The sequence below is a fragment of the Archocentrus centrarchus genome, chromosome 20, assembly GCF_007364275.1.
Source record: "Archocentrus centrarchus isolate MPI-CPG fArcCen1 chromosome 20, fArcCen1, whole genome shotgun sequence".
NCBI lineage: Eukaryota > Metazoa > Chordata > Actinopteri > Cichliformes > Cichlidae > Archocentrus > Archocentrus centrarchus.
The window spans coordinates 27,577,735-27,598,457 of record NC_044365.1 but is presented as its reverse complement, the minus strand read 5'-3'; the positions used below and the strand labels follow the sequence as shown (position 1 = coordinate 27,598,457).

At 41.2% G+C, this 20,723-nt stretch overlaps 1 protein-coding gene across 1 annotated transcript in view; it reads left to right on the top strand.

Annotated features, from left to right (window-relative positions):
* The first annotated feature begins 445 nt into the window (after positions 1-445).
* The window catches only part of jph1a (junctophilin 1a), a 35,070-nt gene continuing 14,792 nt past the window's right edge, over positions 446-20,723 (top strand). Inside the window, exons 1-3 of the mRNA XM_030755982.1 lie at positions 446-537; positions 658-1,157; positions 3,566-4,334. Coding sequence (XP_030611842.1) covers positions 779-1,157; positions 3,566-4,334 — 1,148 coding nt within the window. The 5' untranslated portion in view covers positions 446-537; positions 658-778. The remainder of the gene's footprint in view (positions 538-657; positions 1,158-3,565; positions 4,335-20,723) is intronic.

The following is a 20,723-nucleotide window of genomic DNA, read 5'->3' as shown; positions in this document are numbered from 1 at the left end:
AGCTATAATATTAACGTATAATTTAAAAAGCAAAGCATATGGTCTACAGTAGGCTACTAAATCATATATGCCTGCTGAATGCAAGATAAAAGTGATAGGTGCGTTGAAGAATGAATGTTTGCCATCTCTAAAACAGCATCAAATCATCACCTCACAAAATAGGCCATATAATAATATTATGTAATATGGGTGAGTAGAGTCATACGTGGCCGCGTTTCTCAACAGCCAGCTTATATTTTTGGTATGGAGGCATTATGGGAAGTGCTGCTTAAGGTATTTAGTCTGTGTAAAACGAGGCGGGTCTTTCAAATGTGAAGTTTGGCAGTGGTGCGTTATTTTGGCTAAGTTGAGGCGTCCGGCCTCTTTGCGGAGGGGTGAGAGGAAGAGAGTGGGAGGTCCCTGTGGCGTGACGTTGCGATTGGCCCAGCGCCTTTCTTCAACAGGGTCTCGGTACATCTCTCTCTCTCCCTCCTTTGATCAGTGGGTGAGAGGGGGGAGACGAGCAACACACAACGGAGAGTCCGGCGTGCGCCTCCGGTAAATGACGCCCACCATTCATACCTTTACACTTATCATTACGCATGCCTTTTGTATTACATGTCGGTGTCTGGAAGCGCCAGTCCACCATCCTCACCTTCCTATTTTTTGCTCTTCTAGTCATCATCTTGTTGGCTCATCCTTTCATCACACCACCGGTCCTGGATCCTCCAGCCCAGGTCCTGGAGAATCCCGAGTCTGCAGCAGCGCACCATCTGCTTTATTTCCAGCCTTTATCTGAATGACGGGCGGAAGGTTTGACTTCGACGATGGTGGCACATACTGCGGGGGGTGGGAGGATGGCAAAGCCCACGGACATGGGATCTGCACCGGACCCAAGGGCCAAGGCGAGTACGCCGGGTCCTGGTCGCACGGCTTTGAGATAGTTGGGGTGTACACCTGGCCCAGTGGGAATACCTACAAGGGCTACTGGTCCCAGGGGAAGCGGCATGGGCTGGGTGTGGAGAATAAAGGAAAGTGGATCTATCGAGGAGAGTGGAGTCATGGTTTCAAGGGTCGGTACGGCGTCCGGCAAAGCCACAACACACCTGCTAGATACGACGGGACCTGGAGCAACGGTCTACAGGATGGATATGGGATCGAAACCTATGGAGATGGCGGTAAGACAGCAGGGTTTATAGATACGGCACAGCGCTTGTTTAATGTGCGTGTCGCTTTAACGGCAGTGACTGGTAATGTGTTATGTAGCTCGTGTGTAGGATGCTCAAACTGAGGAAGGCTAACTGTAATACACCAGTGCGTGAATCTCCATCTGATATGAGCTGAGCTGAAGCTGAGATTGCGCACTGCGCATCGTGGTCAATCACATCTTTATTTACCCAGCATAATCGACTTTTCTTTTTTACCCTGGGGGTAGCGGTAACTTTTTTGGATACCTTTTAAGATCATAGTTCCTATTTTATTACAAGGGACATCTCTTTTGACAACTACCGGTTGCTCCTCATATGACAGTAGGAGGAGGGTGACTACTCCTCACTGGAAACATGCCTCCCTCCTGGAGAAGGAGTTTGGAAAGCAAATCAGTCCGTTTAAAGTCAGTTAAAGACGCACTATCACCTGTTTCACTGTCATTTTTCACCTTTGAACAGTCACTGCAGAAACACACCTGCGGTGCGGTGCACGTGCTACCGTCTTAAATGAAATGTAATGCGTATAACGCACAGAGGAGGTGCTAGTTTTGGTAGCAGTTAAAGCGATTCTGCCTGTGTCTAGACTAGAGAACTCGCACATCTGTAGTGGAAACAGCTGTCCCACACAGGAAACACTCTTGTGCTTGCTGAAAGTGAGAGGTCAGTCGGAGCTTTGATCTCACTAATCACTGGAGTGTTCACAGATTGCGTTTATGTAAGGACCTGTGGCTGATGAGGGAGACAAGATTGCAAGCAGCCTAAAACAAGCGCTTCCCTGTTGCTCACTACGTACAGTCCTCTCCTCTTATAAAACAGCCAAGTCACTGGGTGATTTGTGAGCATCATCCTCCACTAATGGAGGCCTTATGGTGGAGAATAAATGCCTCACATATGATGTTACAGAGGGCTGGGCTTTGGGAATCAGCTGATCCTAGAGGCTCTACAGAACATCTGGCTGTCTGACTCTGCAGCATCCTGATAACTTGATCTGCAGGGTCACCAAATTGAACTGCAGCACAGAGCCAGCCTGTTAATCTCACCCTGTTTATCCATCTAAATTCCTCCCCTGACTAGTATATCATTTTCTGTTAGAATCTGACCATTATGGCTTATTTCACTGCATTGGTAAATGGGATTCAGGCAGTGGATTAACAAGCCTTTCTTATTATTAGGATCGGGATTGTAATATGACACTTTGAAGAAGCAACAGTAGTGCCGGCAGCCTGTTCATTGGGCTCAGCAGCACCAAATGGGATTAATGAAGTATTCTTCTCATTATGTGACTCATAGCAATTCCCTGTCGTCACAGACAAACGGATGGTGGTGAATGTGCCTACTGTCAGTGGGGGAGTTAGTGGCTGCCTGAAAATAGGCCCCTGGCTAAGTGATTCACATTCATCCCAAGTGATCCTTAGTATCAGTACCTTAATCAAATCTCTGTGATTGAGTTAGCTATGCTCACAGTCCCACATCTGAGTGGAAGGAGAGAAAACATTTCATTAGCTGACATACTCCTGCACTGACAAAGCAAGGCCTCAAGGTCTTATTGCTGATATAGAGCGTATCTATAGCTCATGTTCACATGCAGGGTGTCCATGAGAAGCACAGAGCAAAGCAAAGGAACCTTCTTATGACCATAAGTAGAATCCCTAAATAAATACAAAGTCACTCAAAAGGTACCCTTTTTTTATTTTCAAAGCTTTTGTAAAACAAAATAAGCTTTTCAGGCATAATCAGAGATTATCATCACTGTTATAGCAAGCCATAGAAAATGGACATACCCAACATGTTGTCACCCACTGGTTTGTACACTGCCATTCTGAAGCCGTCAATTTGACATTTTGGCCATTACAGTCTTACCATCTTGGATGAATTGATTATCAATAAATTTTCCCATGGGTCTACATGAGAAACTGGGACTGTTGTGGAGGGTCACACCCATAAACTTGTAAAGAGATCATATTAATGTTGAGCAGAACTGAGTTTAGCTTAGTGGTTGTAGCCCTCCAAGAAGAGGGTGGGGCTGGGAAGTTATCAGCTTAGTTAGCAAAGTGAGTACAGGTAAACAGTAATACTGGAGCATGAACTGAAAAGGCATTATGCATATGTATAAGTTTGAAGATGAAAACACAATCCCCAAAACGAGTTTAGGGGTATTTATGGTAAATGCACATAGTACTATGCATGTCATTGCTACACCTATGCCATATTGGCCAGTTGCAACTTATAAATCACAACGTAGCCACAGATTAAAGCATTATCTTCTAGTTAATATTAGTTTACAAAATCATGCAGTATTTTAAGCTAAAAGCAGTGATTGAGACCATGAGCCTATGAAAAAGTGTTTACTGACTGAGCTATGTCTCCCTGTTCTGCAGGAACTTATCAAGGCCAATGGATGGGTGGGATGCGACATGGCTATGGTGTGCGTCAGAGTGTTCCCTATGGCATGGCCACTGTCATCCGCTCTCCACTCCGTACGTCTATGGCCTCCCTGCGCTCTGAGCAGAGCAATGGTGCAGTGCTCCAGGACCTCTCCTCCCCTGCAGACACTCCGACAGGCAGCCGCGGTGGCTTCGTCCTCAACTTCCACTCAGACAGCGAGGTTGTCACCGGCAAGAAGAAGGGCCTGTTCCGCCGCGGCTCACTCTTTGGCAGCCTGCGACAGTTGCGCAAGTCTGACTCTCGGACCTCAATCTCCAGCAAGCGCAGCTCTGCGAGAAGTGACGCCACCATGAGCCGCATCAGTTCCAGTGATGCCAACTCTACCATATCCATCGGTGACGGCGAGCTGCCAGATGAGGACCTACCTCAGGAGGACCATGTGGATGCCACCACAACTGAGACCTACATGGGCGAGTGGAAGAATGACAAGCGCAATGGATTTGGTGTATCCGAGAGATCCAATGGGATGAAATATGAAGGAGAATGGCTTAACAACAAGCGCCATGGTTACGGGTGCACGGTTTTCCCAGATGGCACCAAAGAAGAAGGGAAGTACAAAAATAACGTGCTGGTGCGTGGAATAAGAAAGCAGTTGATTCCTCTTAAGAACCCCAAAACCAAAGAGAAGGTAGATCGGGCTGTGGAGGGGGCACAGAGGGCTGCAGCCATTGCGAGGAGTAAAGTGGAAATAGCAGCATCCAGGTACTGTGTTTCTGTGTGGGTGTGTGTTCATTCATGCTCCTGCATGTGCATGTGGGTGTATACTGTGTAAATACCAAAAAACAAAAAAAAAACCCAAAACCACAGGAGGAGCATCCTCAGGCATTTATTTTCACCACTGAAGAGTCACAGCAGTGTCCTCTTAGACAAATATCTCCTGGTCTGATTGAAGGCTCAGTCTTGTATAAGTGAAGTCCCATGACAACAGCTCCGACCTTTGCACAACATCAACAGTCAAGGCTTTTGTGTTGCCAGTGTGATCATCCCTGGAAAAGGTTCTGTTTCTATTCTCTGCCCATGTCTTTCATTCCCAGGGAGAGGGGGTCAGGCATCTTGCACGCGTGTGTGTGTGTGTGCGCACGCATTGTATGCGAGCGTCTGTGAGTTCATGTGCGTGAGCTGTATAGCCATACCTGTTCCTATGCCAAGCTCATCTTGTGCGCTCAATACCAATACCTGCTCCCGCTGCCAAACATTACTCTGATGTGGCATCTGCTCTTTAACAGGTGGATGAGATGTGACCTTTTCATTTAAAGCCTCCCTCCTACTGAGACACAGTTCAGGGTATGCAGCATCGCTTTGACATCCTCTGGTTTCATTGCATCAGGGAATTATTAGACTGAAGACTGAGGGGATGTGTACAAGCTGTGAAAAGGTCTCTATGTGATCAAGCATGTTTTTAAAAAAAAAACTTTTCAAGTGGTGCATGTGAATTTGCATCTCTGAAAACACATCAACAAATATTTAAAAACTCAGAAACACCCGTTTCATCGTTAATGGCATAATGAACCATAATTTGACTTTTACCTAAATGTACCAATCAGTTCAGTTGTTTGTTTGTTTTTAATCCAACTGGGCTCAGCTTCACAAATCTGCAGATTTTATGTTTTATATGATTAAACAAGTTTAAAATGCCAACATTTTCTAAATGCACTAACAACAAAGTCCCACTGAGGCTGAAGGGAATGCTATTTTTCAGGTATTTGGTCATAAAGTAAAATATTGAACAGCTTACTGGAGTTCATGCATGGACTTTCTGTTTACTTCCTCCTCTCTCGTCCACAGCGATTGCTTTCCAGTTTTGAAACACCCGATGGCATTAGGCTAATAAGCATTTTTTTTTTTTAACTTATTGATCTGTTAGAAAAAATTCCAACTGAAGGTTGCTTTTGAAAACTCTTGACTCCCACAGCTCTCTCCGCTAAGTTCGAGGTTCACTCTTGCTTTACTTTCTGTTTCCATCCCCCCTCCCTCTTCTTTTTTCTTCCCTCCTACAACAACTTTTACCGTCGTTTCCACAGCTACTGCAGTGTTTCAGCATCCACCAGATTCCTGTGCAAAGCTACTGAAGAGAAAATGAACGCACTGTCCTCTTTTCGTTTTAGTTGCACAATTAAATCTTAGGTTTTATTTCATTAAAGTGAACTTATCATGCTCATGAGCTCCATAATTTTATTCTTGGACTCTGTTAGAGTAACTTTGCGTGAATTGCAGTTCATAATAATCCTTATTTTAGAAAGGCTGAATAGAAATGGAAGAAATCAAACTGACATGAAGGAGGTCAACCAACTCTTAAAAAAGTGTGAGAACATCTTATTTCTCTGGCTTAGTTAATAATAACAAGCATAACCCCAGATTCTTCCCAGACACCTCCTCTGACGAGTGTCACAAATTCCTAAATTTCTTTGTCAAAAAGATCAGTGGGATCCGATTGAACCTCAACCCAGGAAATTATCATTCTGACCAAGATACTCATCCTGCTCAGTTGTCTGAGTTTAACCTGATTTCCAGTGCAGATCTCATGATACAGTTTCTCATACACCCCCGTCTTCTTGCCCATCTGATATAATTCCTTCTAAATTTCTCAGCGTTCTTACAGTCACCTCCTCCGCCTTCTCTCTAATATCAATCATCCATCCATCCATTTTATGCCCCTTATCCGGGTCACAGGGTCAGCAGTCTAAGAAGAGATGCCCAGACCTCCCTCCTCCCGGCAGCCTCCTTCAGCTCTTCCAGGGGACACCAAGGCGTTCCCAAGCCAGCCGAGAGATATAATCTCTCCAGTGTGTCCCAGGTCTGCTGTAGGGCCTCTTGCTACTGGGATGTGCCCAGAACATCTCACCCAGGAGGCATCTTAATCAGATGCCTGAACCACCTCAACTGACGGAGAAGCAGCAGCTGTACTCCGCTGTTCCTTCACACTTCCTTCACTCCTTCCTTCAGTCACTATTTATTGGCGATATACTTGATTACATTCCAAACTTCCATTCATTTCTAAAATTATTTTTAAAAAAAAAGGCATTTGTTTACCAGCTTTTCCATCTGGTCAAGAGATGGACACAATATCTTTGAAAAATTCCAGCCTTGTTTCCATCTGAATCACAGCACTGACTCTGCCTTCCCCAAAAATTAGCAATGACATTCTGATGCATCGAGTTAAAGGTGAACATTAGATTCAAATTCTTGATTTATCTGCAGCTTTTGACACCCTTCATCATGTCCTAACTGACAGATTATTGAGCTGCGTTGGTGTTTCTGGCACTGCTGTCAAATGGTTTTCATCATATTTATCTGGCATGTCACTGTCTCTAACACTCTCATCTAGATTATTGCTTGCATGTGAGTATTTATGTATGAGCTTTTATGGTGGGATATGTATGCCTTCTTTTTAATGTGTGGATTTTGTAACTGTGTGCTTTAAATCATTATTTTTACCTTTTATTGAACCTTGTCTGAAATAAGGTATTTCTGATTGGCTGCCCCTCAAAAACAGAAGGTTTGAACTGTAGGTGCATTGGGCTTTTATGCTTATGCGTCTGAGATGGCCAATTGATGGATATCCTCTCTCTACGAAGACCAAGCAAGATCTCCTATGAAGATTTATAGAGCAGAGAGTGACAGAATGACACAGGAAAAAAGCCAGACAGTTAATCTAGATAAAGAAAAACATTTTCCATAAGGTTGGGTTGCCGTTCAGATCAGTTAAACAGTGTTAAACTGTTGCCTTTATCTCTGCAATTTATGAACATATTCATTATTTCAACATTTTGTGGACTAAATGAGCAATCAACATAAATTTGAATTCTAACCAGCATAAATGAAGTCTTAATTTTAAGGGTAGAATCAGTATTGCTACTCCAATGTGAACCCAGTCATTTAGGGCACCACAGCAATAGTGCAGTCTCTGAATAGCAGATTTTATCATAATTTCCAGCCTTTTTTTCTAATGCAATAACTCATCTCCTGCAAGTAGGAAGGAAAAAAATGCTTTATTGTGCTGATTTCAAGGATATAACACACAGGTTGCATTAGTTGGCTTGACCATATTTCATACTGAAACTGGATATTTGTGCCACAGATAAAACCCTTAATATTATGGGTATTCATCTTTGTAAGTGACAGCCAATAAGATTGAGCTTAACCGACAGGGAAAATATAAAAAAGGGGATAATGTTTTGATAAAACGAACCATCTGAGCTCCTGTTTGGTTGTGCATTAGAGCAACAATTTACACAGGGAAGCACATGACCTATTTCATGGCACTAAAGCAACAAGCGCAAAAGCGTTCAAGCTGAAGGTTCCCTGAAGTAGGCGATCACATTATTGGATGCCATGCGCCGCTACTTCGTGTGGAGCCGGAAATCTCACAACAGGTTCCTCTGTGCACTGGCTAGAATCAGGATTTTTTTTTTTTTTCTTTTTAAAAGTGCAGTTGTATTATAAAGAGCCAGAATGGCAGACACTGTTGTAAGCAGGTTATGTAAGTATCATTATACAGTACAGTGCCGGGCAAAATATGCATTTGTATCGATCCACTTCTAGTCACATGATTCTCTGTCTCTTAATATGGAGTGTACCCAGTGGATCCACAGGGAATAAGTGGAGGGAGACAGCGCTCGTAGAGGAGACAGGGAGTAAAAACGGATGGAAGCAAGAAAGCTGGGGATAGATGTTGATTGAATGAAATTGGAAGTGCAGCGCATTTGCTGAGCAGGAGGTTTCTGAAGTGTCTGGAGTGGGCAGAAATGAAAGGAGAGCATAATAAAAAGGGCATGGAGAGGACACACCCGCCCCTCCCTTGTGGATTACTGTACAGAAGAGCTATCCCATCAGCCTCTAGGGTGGAGCTGATGACCTCATGCTCGTGATCAGCCAGTCGATAGAGAGCTAGTGCGATTCGGTGGAGTGGAGTGGAGTGGAGTTCTGTGTCTCTCATTCACAGTTGTCGTTTGCCCTTATCTGTATAAAGTGACCTTCTACACAAACATCTCTTTCTCTGTGTGTGTGTGTGTGTGTGTGTGTGTGTGTGTGTGTGTGTGTGTGTGTGTGTGTGTGTGTGTGTGTGTGTGTGTGTGTGTGTGTGTGTGTGTGTTTTAGTGATGTGGTTGCATGAGGCCTGTGAACTGAGATAAGTGACTCTATGTGCCTCTAAAGAGTTTACCGAGTCATGATGCTTTTACCATAAATCATCTTTTGTTACAGATCAGCAGTTTAGGTATCCTGAGACCTCAGCGGTTTGTCAGTATATCCACTGTGCAGTCCACCCTTGTTAAACTGGCTAAACTGTTACTCTCTGGGCTGTCTAATAAAAGCAGAGATGTTAAATTGGCCTTACAAAAGCTGCTAAGCACTGAAATTCAATAATGCTTGCATATTAGTTTAATTTGGCTTACTGCCTCAATAATGTTAAGAATGAGAAATATGACCAAACACACAGTCCATACATGGAGACCTACTGTGTGCGTTATGTTAGATAGCGCTGTTTGCCCTGCAGGCTCCAGTAAAAGGTTAACCAAAGCCTTGAATTCAGAGATGATATTTTTATCATGACTATTTTTTTCTTCACAGCAATCAACAAAACATTTAGACTGTTTTCTACGTCACAATTTTACCTCTTGTCAGTAAAGTCACTTTGGGTCCATTTTGTTTATTGTTCTGTCAAATGCATAAATGATTACTTGTGAAATTTAATAGATACGGGTTTGAACATGATTTTGAATTGGATTTATTGGTTATATGGCTCTGGTATTTCTAGTAGTAGATCTTTGTTTGTTTGTTTGTTTGTTTGTTTGCCAGGGTGCAGCAGACAAAGATATCCTGAGCACCAAAAATGAACTGATACAGGTGATGGATGTTTGATTAATTTAGTGTTATCATAGAGAGTATAAAAGATGGGCGTAGCCACCATGACATCACCCATTGGCTAGAGAAGCATCAAGCTGAGTGTTTTTGCCATCTTGCCAAATCGTGACAAATGAGGGGTGGGTCTGACTGCTGATTGGCTAACAACTTGTCAGTCACAAGTCGTAACCCAATGAGTCATTGATAATTCTTAGTCCTGAGTCTTAGAAGGACTGTAATTTACAAAATGGACTTCATGTTTTGTCTAGAAGGACCCAGCACAAGTGAGAGAACCCATAAAGTCATCAGCAAAGTGTTCACAGAGGTCAGGGCTGAGAGAAAATTTCCCATGAATTTCTACAGAGCTCTACAGTGAGGTTACAACACTACCACAATGAAAAGGATTACATCTGAGAAGGCTGGAATCTGATATCTGGGATTTGCAGTGTATTATGGGATGAGTAGTTCCTTTACTGTTCAAAGTATGTACACTGTCTTGTACCTTTTTTGTTTTCCTTTATTGTTTTGATCCAATTCAAAACTTTTTTATGGTCATGATTCACCTCATGGCTGGTAGGATTTACAGAAATTTGTCAATGGAGAAAATTAAAGGTAAATTCACTTCTGGAACCAGAGCCATTAAAAAAGTGGGCAGTCACTGTTGAGCTCTATAGTAACAGAAGTTTTTCACAACTGCAATACATCTGTAAGGTGGTTCACTGGCTTCACTTTCCCTGGAGGATATGCCCATCTTTAACACTGTCTGTGATCATTATCTGCCCACTATAACAGTGATCAGTAATAGTAAAAACCCTGGTATATTATGAAAACTAACTATAATTGCTATCAGAGGAATCCCTGTAGTGACTTGATTCAACATACTTAAAATGCTTCAGGATCATTTTAATGTATTTCTTGGAAATTCTGTGTAATACTGTGTGGTTTATTTGACTGTTAAACTTGCTTTATTTGTAAAGAAAAGAGAGAGAGAGAGCCAAGATAAGGCTTGATTTGTTAAAGGGGCAATATGTAGAATGCCTTACTCCAGTAGTTGCTATTGTTGTACAATAAGTACACACCAGCTGCTCCGGATTCTCTGTGATGCTACTTATTTTTATTTTTTTTGCCCTTTAGGTTTCCTAAAATTTCTACAGTATGTGGACAGAGTAACATGTACAGGCTTCAGAAAACTGGATGTCACACTGACACAATATTTCATGCAGGGTGGAGTCTATACCAGTTGTCACAGGGTGAGATGCAGGGTACACCCTGGACAGGTCGCCAGTCTGTCGCAAGGCTAACACAGCGAGACACACAACCATTCATACTCACATTCACACCTACGGCTATTTTAGGATCACCAGTTAACCTAGCCCCACGCATGCTTTTGGACTGTGGGAGGAAGCTGGAGTACCCGGAGAGAACCCATGCAGATATGGAGAGAACATGCTAACTCCACACAGAAAGGCCCCAGAGTGGATTAGTACCACCATGCCGCCCAGTAGTCTACCGGTTGTAGATAACTGCAGACATCTTCACATCAGAAAGACATCTGCAGAGATATTGTCTTAACTGCTAATTCTTAACTTTGAGTTGATTGATTTAATAAATCTTTTAAACCTTATTTATTGTACCTTTAAGCAAATGAGCTGAAACTAGTGCACACTGTTTTGAATGACAGAATAATATTATTGCACTATATATTTTTTGATCAAATCCATAGTAGCTACTCTGTAAATACATACATATAGTAGCAAAAAAAGCAGTAGATATGCATGTGCATAGATATCCATGTAGTTTCTCTCTCTCTCTTTCTCTTACACACACACACACACTTCTATCTATATGCATTCATAATCAGAGCCTAACTATCTCCACTCAGGAATACCTCACATACATACTCCAGCTCACACAAACTGCTGGACAAACACATACAGTCAGAGGTACATGCAGTGTGTGCTTCTCTGCTAGTGTGTCAGCAGCGAGTACTGCCTAAATAAGGCAAGGCATCAGTTGGCTTATCAGCACCAGCCAGGAATATATACCCGTCCCAACACTGATATAGCAGCCCGCCATCTCACTCACACTATCATTTCTTCCGAGTGTGTGTATGTGTGTGTGTGTGTGTGTGTGTGTGTGCACGCATGTGCGCGCAAATGCATGTGTGTCCATGCCGTATAAATGGGAATGAAAAGATTTAAAGAGCACGGGTGTCTGTTTGGGCATAGAGAGATCAGATAAGATGACTATCATTTGGCTATAGAACAAAGAAAGTGCACTGTGTGTGGTGCATTTGTGCCCCGGTGTGTTTGTTTATCACCTGCTGTGGGATGACCTCAGCCACTCACCACCTGCCCTTTTTGGAGTGAGTTATAGATCATCCAGTGTTTCAACAAGTGAACAAAATAATCCCAACACTCAGTACATCATGTAAGATTCCATCTTGGCTGTCCCTCGATGCTGCTTCAAATAGTCGCAGTGGTGAAGTTTTGTTCATTTTTTTTTTTTTTTCCTGTGTCTGAATATGCATACATTTGATAGGGTGCCGGTGCCACCTGGCTCCACACGCCTTTTAAAAAGCAAGTCAAATTTGGCTCTTTACGAAGTGATAGCGTGTACAGTACAGTAGCAATAAGGGTATACAGCAACTGTAACCATGTGAAGGGCTGCCAGCGATCCAAATCATGTGTCAGAGTAAAGCAAGCAGAATCATACATTATATTTATCTCACATTAAAACTCTCCCTCTCTTTTATTTATGGCACTGTGACGGTGTGACGTAACACCACATTTATTTTTTGCTGACAGAATCAATGCTTACGCACACACATACACATAAAATAACCTGCCACGTGTGCCTCAGGTTATCTGTATCGTTATCATTAATGACCAGAGTCATTTCCCGGTTAGGGCTATTAAAGATCTATAAATAATGTCGCTGAGGCAATGGTACATATATCATGAGTTAGTTGAGCAGTTTTCATATGACCCATGGACCAAATTAAATTATACCGTGTAATGCAATATTATTCTGTACTTCAACACATTACTAGTATATTAAGTCATAGTAAGCACCCTGAAAGCTGTCAGTGGATGAAAGCATGCGAGCAGTTGAAGCCGGGACGGAGTTTTTGTTGGCTGAACGACATGGTTGAAATCATTATCACAGTATTAGTAAGGACATTAATATAGTACACAATAGAGCGCTCCAGCAATTTCATCTATCAAATGGAGTTTGCTCACTGCTCAGGCTGTGAAAACACTTGCTTCATGTCTTACATGGCTCAGAGGAGAGCTGAAAAACAACCCCGACGATGTCATCAGGGTTATTTTGAAGTGGAGAGGTTGAAAGTTGTGGGTATAAGAAAGACAAAAAAGTCAGAGTGAGAGTTGAAAGCTTTTTTTTTTTTTCCTCTACACTTCCTTCTTAACATTTTTCCTCCCTGGTGGGAAACAGTGGGAAGGCGAGAAAGAAAAATTTTTTGGCACAAACCAGTCCACAGCCTCCAGGAACAGGAGTTAGTAACATTTCCTGGCACCGTAAAGATACATTTTAACAAGAGTAGGAGGAATATGTGTAAATTAGGAGCGGGAGAGACTAAATTTGCTGACTTACTGTATGAAAGCTTTGTTCCGCACTGAGCAGAGGACTGCGATTGCGGGAGTGGGGCGCTGGGCTGCGTCGACAGCGGTGGCGATGGGATTGGGTTTCACCTACGTGCCAGAAGTGTGTGACTGTGGCTTGTAATCTCTTTGAGAATAGCGTGTATTTCTGCAGCTTCTGGAGAAAGACTGGGATGAGTCAGCCAGCCAGGCAAAGAGGCAGGCAGAAAAGGCAAGTCATGTGGAGGCCGAGGCTGTTAGAGGTTAACTCATGTAGTTGTTCACCTGCAGTCATTAAATATTCAGAAGTACTCCTTGTTCAGCTGATTTTACCCATTCCTCTATTTCCTGTTCAGCTGCTCCTTAATTTAGCTTATGATGAATGATCTAGAATACTACATTCGCTTGGTTATTAAACAGCAGATAGATGAACTGTTTCCTCATTGTAGTGCATCTCCTTGTCTAATTAATTGTGTATGTAATAGGAGTTAATGAGGGTTGGAATCAGTGGAGAAGGTCGAGTTTTGTATTATACACACACAGAAACAAACTGTGTTTCTGAAAAGTAAGCAACTAACATTTTCATTTTCATTAACATTTTACTTTAAATAAGCTTTCCTGGAACAAGATTATATGTAAAATCCCTAATGTCAGTGAACTGTGTAGGGGTTGGGGGGGGGTGTCAATATAGCATAATACCGCAATATTTTGCATGGCAATATTGTATCAATACAGGGACACTAAATATTGATATTTTATTAAATTATTTAAAAATACTCTGGGAATACTATGAACAAGAGGGATCATCTCATGCACCACCACCACCCTGAGATAACGTCAGCTGAGCAACCTTGCAACCACTTCTGAGCACAAGCCGATTGCACAGGTTGCCCAATAGGAGGCAACCTTTCTGCAAACAGTTGCAGTTTGACTTGGACTGACTGCAGTCAGTCAGTTAGAGAGATTGTTAAAGGTTTGCAAATAATTGCTATCTAATTTATAAATGCAGACAGATTGCCAACATGTCGCATCAGTCTGAATGAGTTTTTGTCAGTGAGCAATCTCAAGGAGACTCGACTCAACTGGCCAGCAGCTGGTTGCATTCTGGTTATATTCCTGTAGAACAGGAAAGTTGCTGAGCGCAAATGTAATAGTTAAATGTGACTTTCCATCTGTGTAAACAGCAACAGATATGAGATTTTGAACAATTTATCATAGTCAATTGCAATATCATCAGAAACAGATTGTATGGAATTGCCAATTTGACCCCATTCAATCACAGACTGATAGCAGACTGACTCCATCTCATGGCAACATTTATGGCAGGTTTTAGTGACAGTGCTGGTTTGCTTGACAATCTCACTATGCAGTAAAAAAAATAACTGAAGTGAGATAATTTTATCTTATTGGATAAAACAGATATTAACAAAGTTAAACTCTGAGGACATAATTTGCAGTTGAAATAAGATGATAAATTATGATATAAGTTATTGCAGTACTCAGCTTATTGCAAAATGTTAAAAATCACAATATTGCATGTGAAGTATTGTAATAATAGTAGTGTATTGTGGGGTATCTGGTGTCCCACCTGTAGTGTGGTGTATAATTGTTTGCTGGATGTCAGGGAGACATCCTTGCTAGCTGTTTATTCAGTGTGACTGTTCGTGCTGCTGAGTTTTTAATGCACTGATTTACAGGTTAAAATCCCAAGTGGGGAAAAAAACTTAACGACTCCTAAAAATAATATCCACAGCATGTGGACTGTGACAGCATCTCCAATGCATTATTGGAATTTTACTCCTAATGTTCAATATTTGCATTGTATTTAGTTGTGCTTCATGCACAATTTTGACTGTCTGTATTGGATTTTAGCAACCTGTCGAGAATAAGCCAAATAATTTTTTTTACATATTTAATATGAATAGTGTTGGGGTCATTACTCAAAAGAATTAATGCATTACACATAACTCATTACTTTTTTTAAGACCAATGCAGTACATTACTTAATTACTTGTCAGAGATGGCAACTCGTTGCGCTAGTAGTTAGTCTCATGCTGCTCTGCAACATAATCTGAAGTGCATTGTCATAATTGTCAGTTAATTATATAAACCTCAGGCTACAGTCCTACATATTGACATAAATCCCTATCCTATTGAGGACACATCTTTCTTTTGTGTCCACGTATTAACACAAAACCAACAACAAAATGCAAAGTTGAAAACCAACCCAAAGAGATTTTAAAGAGATTCTACTTTAGAAACATTCACGGGTAGAACTGGAGGCTGCAATGCTGCAGGCCTGACTGTTCATTTGTTACCTGGTGAAGATCAGGCTCCAGCTGCTGGCCTGGGGTCAGCATTCACTCAGCTTTAACATCACTCTGGGTTCATCGCTAGCTATGTGTTAGCCTGCTGCCAACACAGATGCTTGCAAGGAGGCGATGTTGTGTTAGCAGTATGATAGAAAGCAGACAGTTGTTTCTGTATTGGATGCAGGTTGCGCTTTACTATTATGCTCTTGTTGTTTTGTGCAATACAAATAAAAGTAATATGCACAGGTGTGCTCGTCAAAACTTGCAGACATTCCACCATTTTCCTCCTCCCTGCACATGAACTGAAATCAGCTGATTGTACAAGAAGAAAAAGGCATGCTTGATGGGGTATGGGGGGGGGGGGGGGGGGGGGGGGGGGTGTCGTTCTGCCTGTCCATGGTGAAGATAACCGAAGAACCTTTGTAATGCAAGTCATGACATAATTGCAACTGTAATTTGTTAACTAAATTTAGTATAACATTATATTAATGGATCACTGAAAAATACAATGTGATTACAGTGGCACATTACATTACCTTACTCCCTACACTGAATATGAGTGGCATTCATTAATTTTCTTAACCTCACATCGAATCCAAGGTTGTGAGGATGCTGGAGCCTAACCCACATGTGATCGGGTGAGACGTAGGGGTACAATCAGGACAGGTTGCCGTGCTATTACAGGGTCCTTTTGGTTAATTTCTTTTTAAATTTAAAATGTCACAAAAATGACAATCATAATTCCCAAAGTGATATCTTCAAATAGCTGCAAGAGTTCAGTTGACAGTCTAGTCTCTTCTTTATGCAGGCAGTATTTTGGCACTGTTTCATGACAGAATCACACAACAGTTCATCATTTATCAAAAAACGCTCCAGTTAATTTTGTTAAGTAATTCAGTAGAAGTTCACATTCAAAATCTAATTTCTGGAAACGCAACTAAAAGTATCTTTTTTTTTTTTTTTTTTTTTTTTTTTTTGTACCTACAGCCATGGGTCTTTAACCTCTGGATACTGATGTGCCCCACTAAATCTGTTCAGCCACTCTGATTGGCTAGCTAGACTGCTTTCACTCCAGCTGTTCACGGATTGGATTATGGAATTATCACTTCTGTTGCTGAATAAGTTGCTTTTGCACACAGGAGCTCTTCCTGAAGCATACAACCACTGCTGTAATTACATGTAGAGATGGTACTGCATGTGTGGCTGTAGCCATGATGCATTTCTTTTAGTAGAAGAGAATCAGTAAGGAAATTTCATCTGTTGTCATCGTTTCTTTTCTGCTGTGAACACTGGGGTCTGCTTTCAACAAATTGCAGGGTTTTTTTGTTTGTTTGTTTGTTTGTTTGTTTTGAGCTGTGTCCTTAAGATTGCTCCTTGCTTATGTTTTCAGGGCAATATGAGATGAATCAGTGGATCAATAAGGGAAATTTGTGAAATGATAAGACTGTGGAATCATCTGCTTAATTTGGCTTAATTTCAAGTTTGCAGCTTAAAAAACTTCCTTTTAAGTTGGAAGGTTTTTTTCTTTGTGGTAAATTGTTTTCTGTGGCCTATAGGGCTTCATGCTGTTTTTGAGGAAGCTGAACTGCTGTACATGTAGAACAATGGAGAAGAGTGGTTGAAATATATTTAGTTAAAGCCAAAATTATGAGCTTATATTAAAATCAAGCAAAACTAAGACCCCAAATACCTTGTCACTGCAAACATATGAAGAAGCCAAAGGTCTTTACTTTTATTGAACAGCTGCAAGTTGAAATCCTTGCTTTTTGCCCTTGAATGTGGCAGGTTTAAGGATGACATGCTGTGTGAATTGTGTGAATTATGAGAAGCTGAGAATGAATCACATTTTTTTCTGTAGTGTCCTTATGATGATTTAATAATGTCTATATTTCATGAAATGTCACTGATAATAACAGAAGTGGTTGTTTAATCATTTAGATAGGTAGCATTATCTGTTTACTACTTAAAAGTTATGGTGCTACTCTGACTATTTGTCTGGCTAGTTGTTATTGGTGTCACATAAGCCTGTTCAGCCTGTTCGGCATACTATTTCATGTGCGACACCTTGATAAAATGAAATCAATCAATCAGCCATGTCTGTTTTAGTGCACTCGATTATATGATTTCACTGGTTTAGAATTTGACACTGTTGTAGATGCTGATAATGAGAGATGATTGTCACAATAGGAGAATTATGTGTCATTTTTAGAGTTGTTGCATGGGGTTTCCTGTCAGTCCATGAAACAGCCATATGATGCAGACTGCGTGAACCTTGCATCACAATTCATTTAGCTGTGGGCAGATGTAACCTAATGCTAATGCTCCATTTGGCTTTGCGCTGAAAAGGAAATTGATGGGGTTTTGTGTTTGTATGTGTGTGTGTGTGTGTGTGTGTGTGTGTGTGTGTGTGTGTGTGTGTGTGTGTGCGCGCGCACACGTGCATGTGGACAGTGTAGTGAATAGTGGCAGGAGATTGGAGGAGAGAGAGAGAGCACAGACCATAATTAAAACTATTCCTTAAGCTCAAGTGGTTGCCAGGCAATGTGACCTTTTCTCGCGCAGTTCATCTTCGGGTGTTGAGCGTTGTAGTCAAATGAGGCACACCGTGGAGCTGGTTGTTTGTTTGTGCTTTTTTTGTGAGCCATGTTTCAAGCCTATGCATTATGTCGGTCAGTTTAGGTGCTATGCAAAATCTCTATGAAATGTAAAAATAGCTCTGTTGTGTTTCTCCGTGTCCGTGGCGGTTTGTTTGCATGTGCACGAATGCGTTCCCATACATCAGGTTGTAATGTGTGCTCGTTCATTTGCAGATTCATTAATACAGACCAGATGCCTGGTTGGACAGCTCGCTCAAGTGTCTCTGGGGGTTACCATGGTTACTGTCTCACCATCATCACCGTGCCTGTCATTTGATGATTTTCTTATAAATTAGCCGAGTGAAGAAGCGCTGTTAGTTTAGCACGTGTACTCATCCTTGAAGGCTTGTGCATTATGTCTGTTTCCAGTTGGAGATTTACAGTAGACTCTTCTCAGCTGTGTTTACTTTAATGCAATAATGCAAGAGCAGTTTATAGTTGTCCATTCTTTACGCTGATTCCCAGTAGACCTCATTAGGGCACATCTCATTAATTTCAGCTTTCAGCTTTTCTTGCAGATATGATCTGTGTTTGTATGTGTGTGAGAGAGTAAACTGGAGTTAACAGTCATTTGCATGAGAAGTTGCTCTTTTTTTTTTAAGGTGCAGGTCAAAAGCTTTTGCATGTATGTATTTGTGTGTGTAAATGACATGTGTGCATAAAGTTTGTATAATTAGCATGTCTTGATTTTCATGGTAGCCCTTCTTCTTCTTCTTCTTCTTATCAACCATTCTGGTTGCTGATTGTTCTTTAAAGTTCAGTCAAAATAGAATACTTTAGTTATTCTGTCTGATATAATTTTGAAGTGAATAACTTTGGGCATTTCATTGCACTTTTTTATACCTAATGCCTCAAGGAGAGTAACTGCAACTCAGATAATCGTTCAGTGCAACCAAGGTATGCAGAAGAGCATCTCTGAATGCACAGTATTTGAAGCAGATGGGTTACAGCAGCAGAAGACCACAACTTAAATGGGCTCACAAAATTGGACAATAGAAGATTGGAAAAACATTAATGAGTCTCGATTTCTGACGCAACATTCTGATGGTAAGGTCAGAATTTGGTGTAAAGACCATGAAACCATGGATCCATCCTCCCTTGAATCAACAGTTCAGGGTGGTGGTGGCATAATGGTGTGAGGAATATTTTCTTGGCACACTTTTGGTCACTTAGGACACAGCCACAAACTCAATCACCATTGGATATGCAAATGCATAAAACTTTTACAGATGTAACAATTAAATCCGAAAGAAATGTTAATGTTAATGAAAAAAAAGAAAATGGTTCCAGCACTGCTTTATTTTGCTAGTTTGCTTTTTTAAATCACTTTTCTGATAGATAGATAGATAGATAGATAGATAGATAGATAGATAGATAGATAGATAGATAGATAGATAGATAGATAGATAGATAGATAGATAGATAGATAGATAGATAGATAGATAGATAGATAGATAGATAGATAGATAGATAGATAGATAGATAGATAGATCTTTTTTCCTTGTTCATCCTCATATTTTGATTGCTTATATTTGTTTTTCCTCAACCAGAAAATCAAACATAAGCTGTTTTTCTGCTGTGAATCGTTTGGCCACTGTCGCTCCCTCCCCCTTTGTGTCATTAGCTGTATCAGCTGTGGTCATGTTTCACTAGCAGTGTTGACACAGAGCTAAGGTCTGAATCCCTGCCACTGCCCTTCACCAAAACCAGAGGGATCATCTCAGTAAGGGATTCTGTGTCACTCTCTCAACATACCCGAGGATTCATAACAGCACAAAGAGTGTATAAGGCCTTCAACAAATCAGAGCTCTAAACATGTACCACAGATCAGTGCTGTGTTGTTGAAGAACACCCTAAAATATTCACATACCTGTAAATTCCACCTGTTTGCCGACGAGGGTTATGTGAGGTGGAGGGTTCACTCTATAGCTCCTGAGTAGAAAATACCAGCGGGAGATTAGGTCTGTTTGTAATCCACAGCCAAAAATGTCGGCAGAGTTTGGGGATTTTCCTGTTTAATCAAAACTGATTCTACTCATTCTTCTTCCCAGAAATGAAGTGGGTGTTTGGGAACAGCTTCTCAGTTTGTCTTTACCTGTTAGTTCAGCCTCTGTGAAAAATGCTAAATCTGTGAGGGGAGGAAAAAAATTATGTTGAAGTCATGATGGCACAAATCAAAAATTGCCAAAAAGTATAATATAATATAATATTTTTTTGACTAATGTTTCCTCAATTAATTATAGGAATTTATTTTACATACTGCTCTTATTGCACACATAGTCAGTGGGTGTATAGCTAGTTTTTCCAAAACAGTCAAACAGCTGGGAAAAAAATGTTTAGTGGCTAAGTTTTGTCTTTTTTTTTAACAGATTTTGTACGTAAATAAAATATAACTTGTTATTGAGAAAGCGTCAGATATATCACACCTACACGAGCTGCTCAGCCATGAAGCTCCTGGCACACAGTTTTTGGGCTGATGTTAATGCCAGAGGAGGTTTGGAGCTCTGCAATTATTGAGTCACCACAGCGTTAGTTATGGAGTGCTGTCAAAGTGGAGGACCCAAACGTAGGAACCAGAGCACCGAAACAAAAAGTGAGCTGTTTACCTGGTTGATTAAAACAAACATAAATTCAAAATGGAAGCAAAGCAGAGAAATCCAAAAACATCAGGGAAACACACAGGGAAGAAAACAGGCAGGT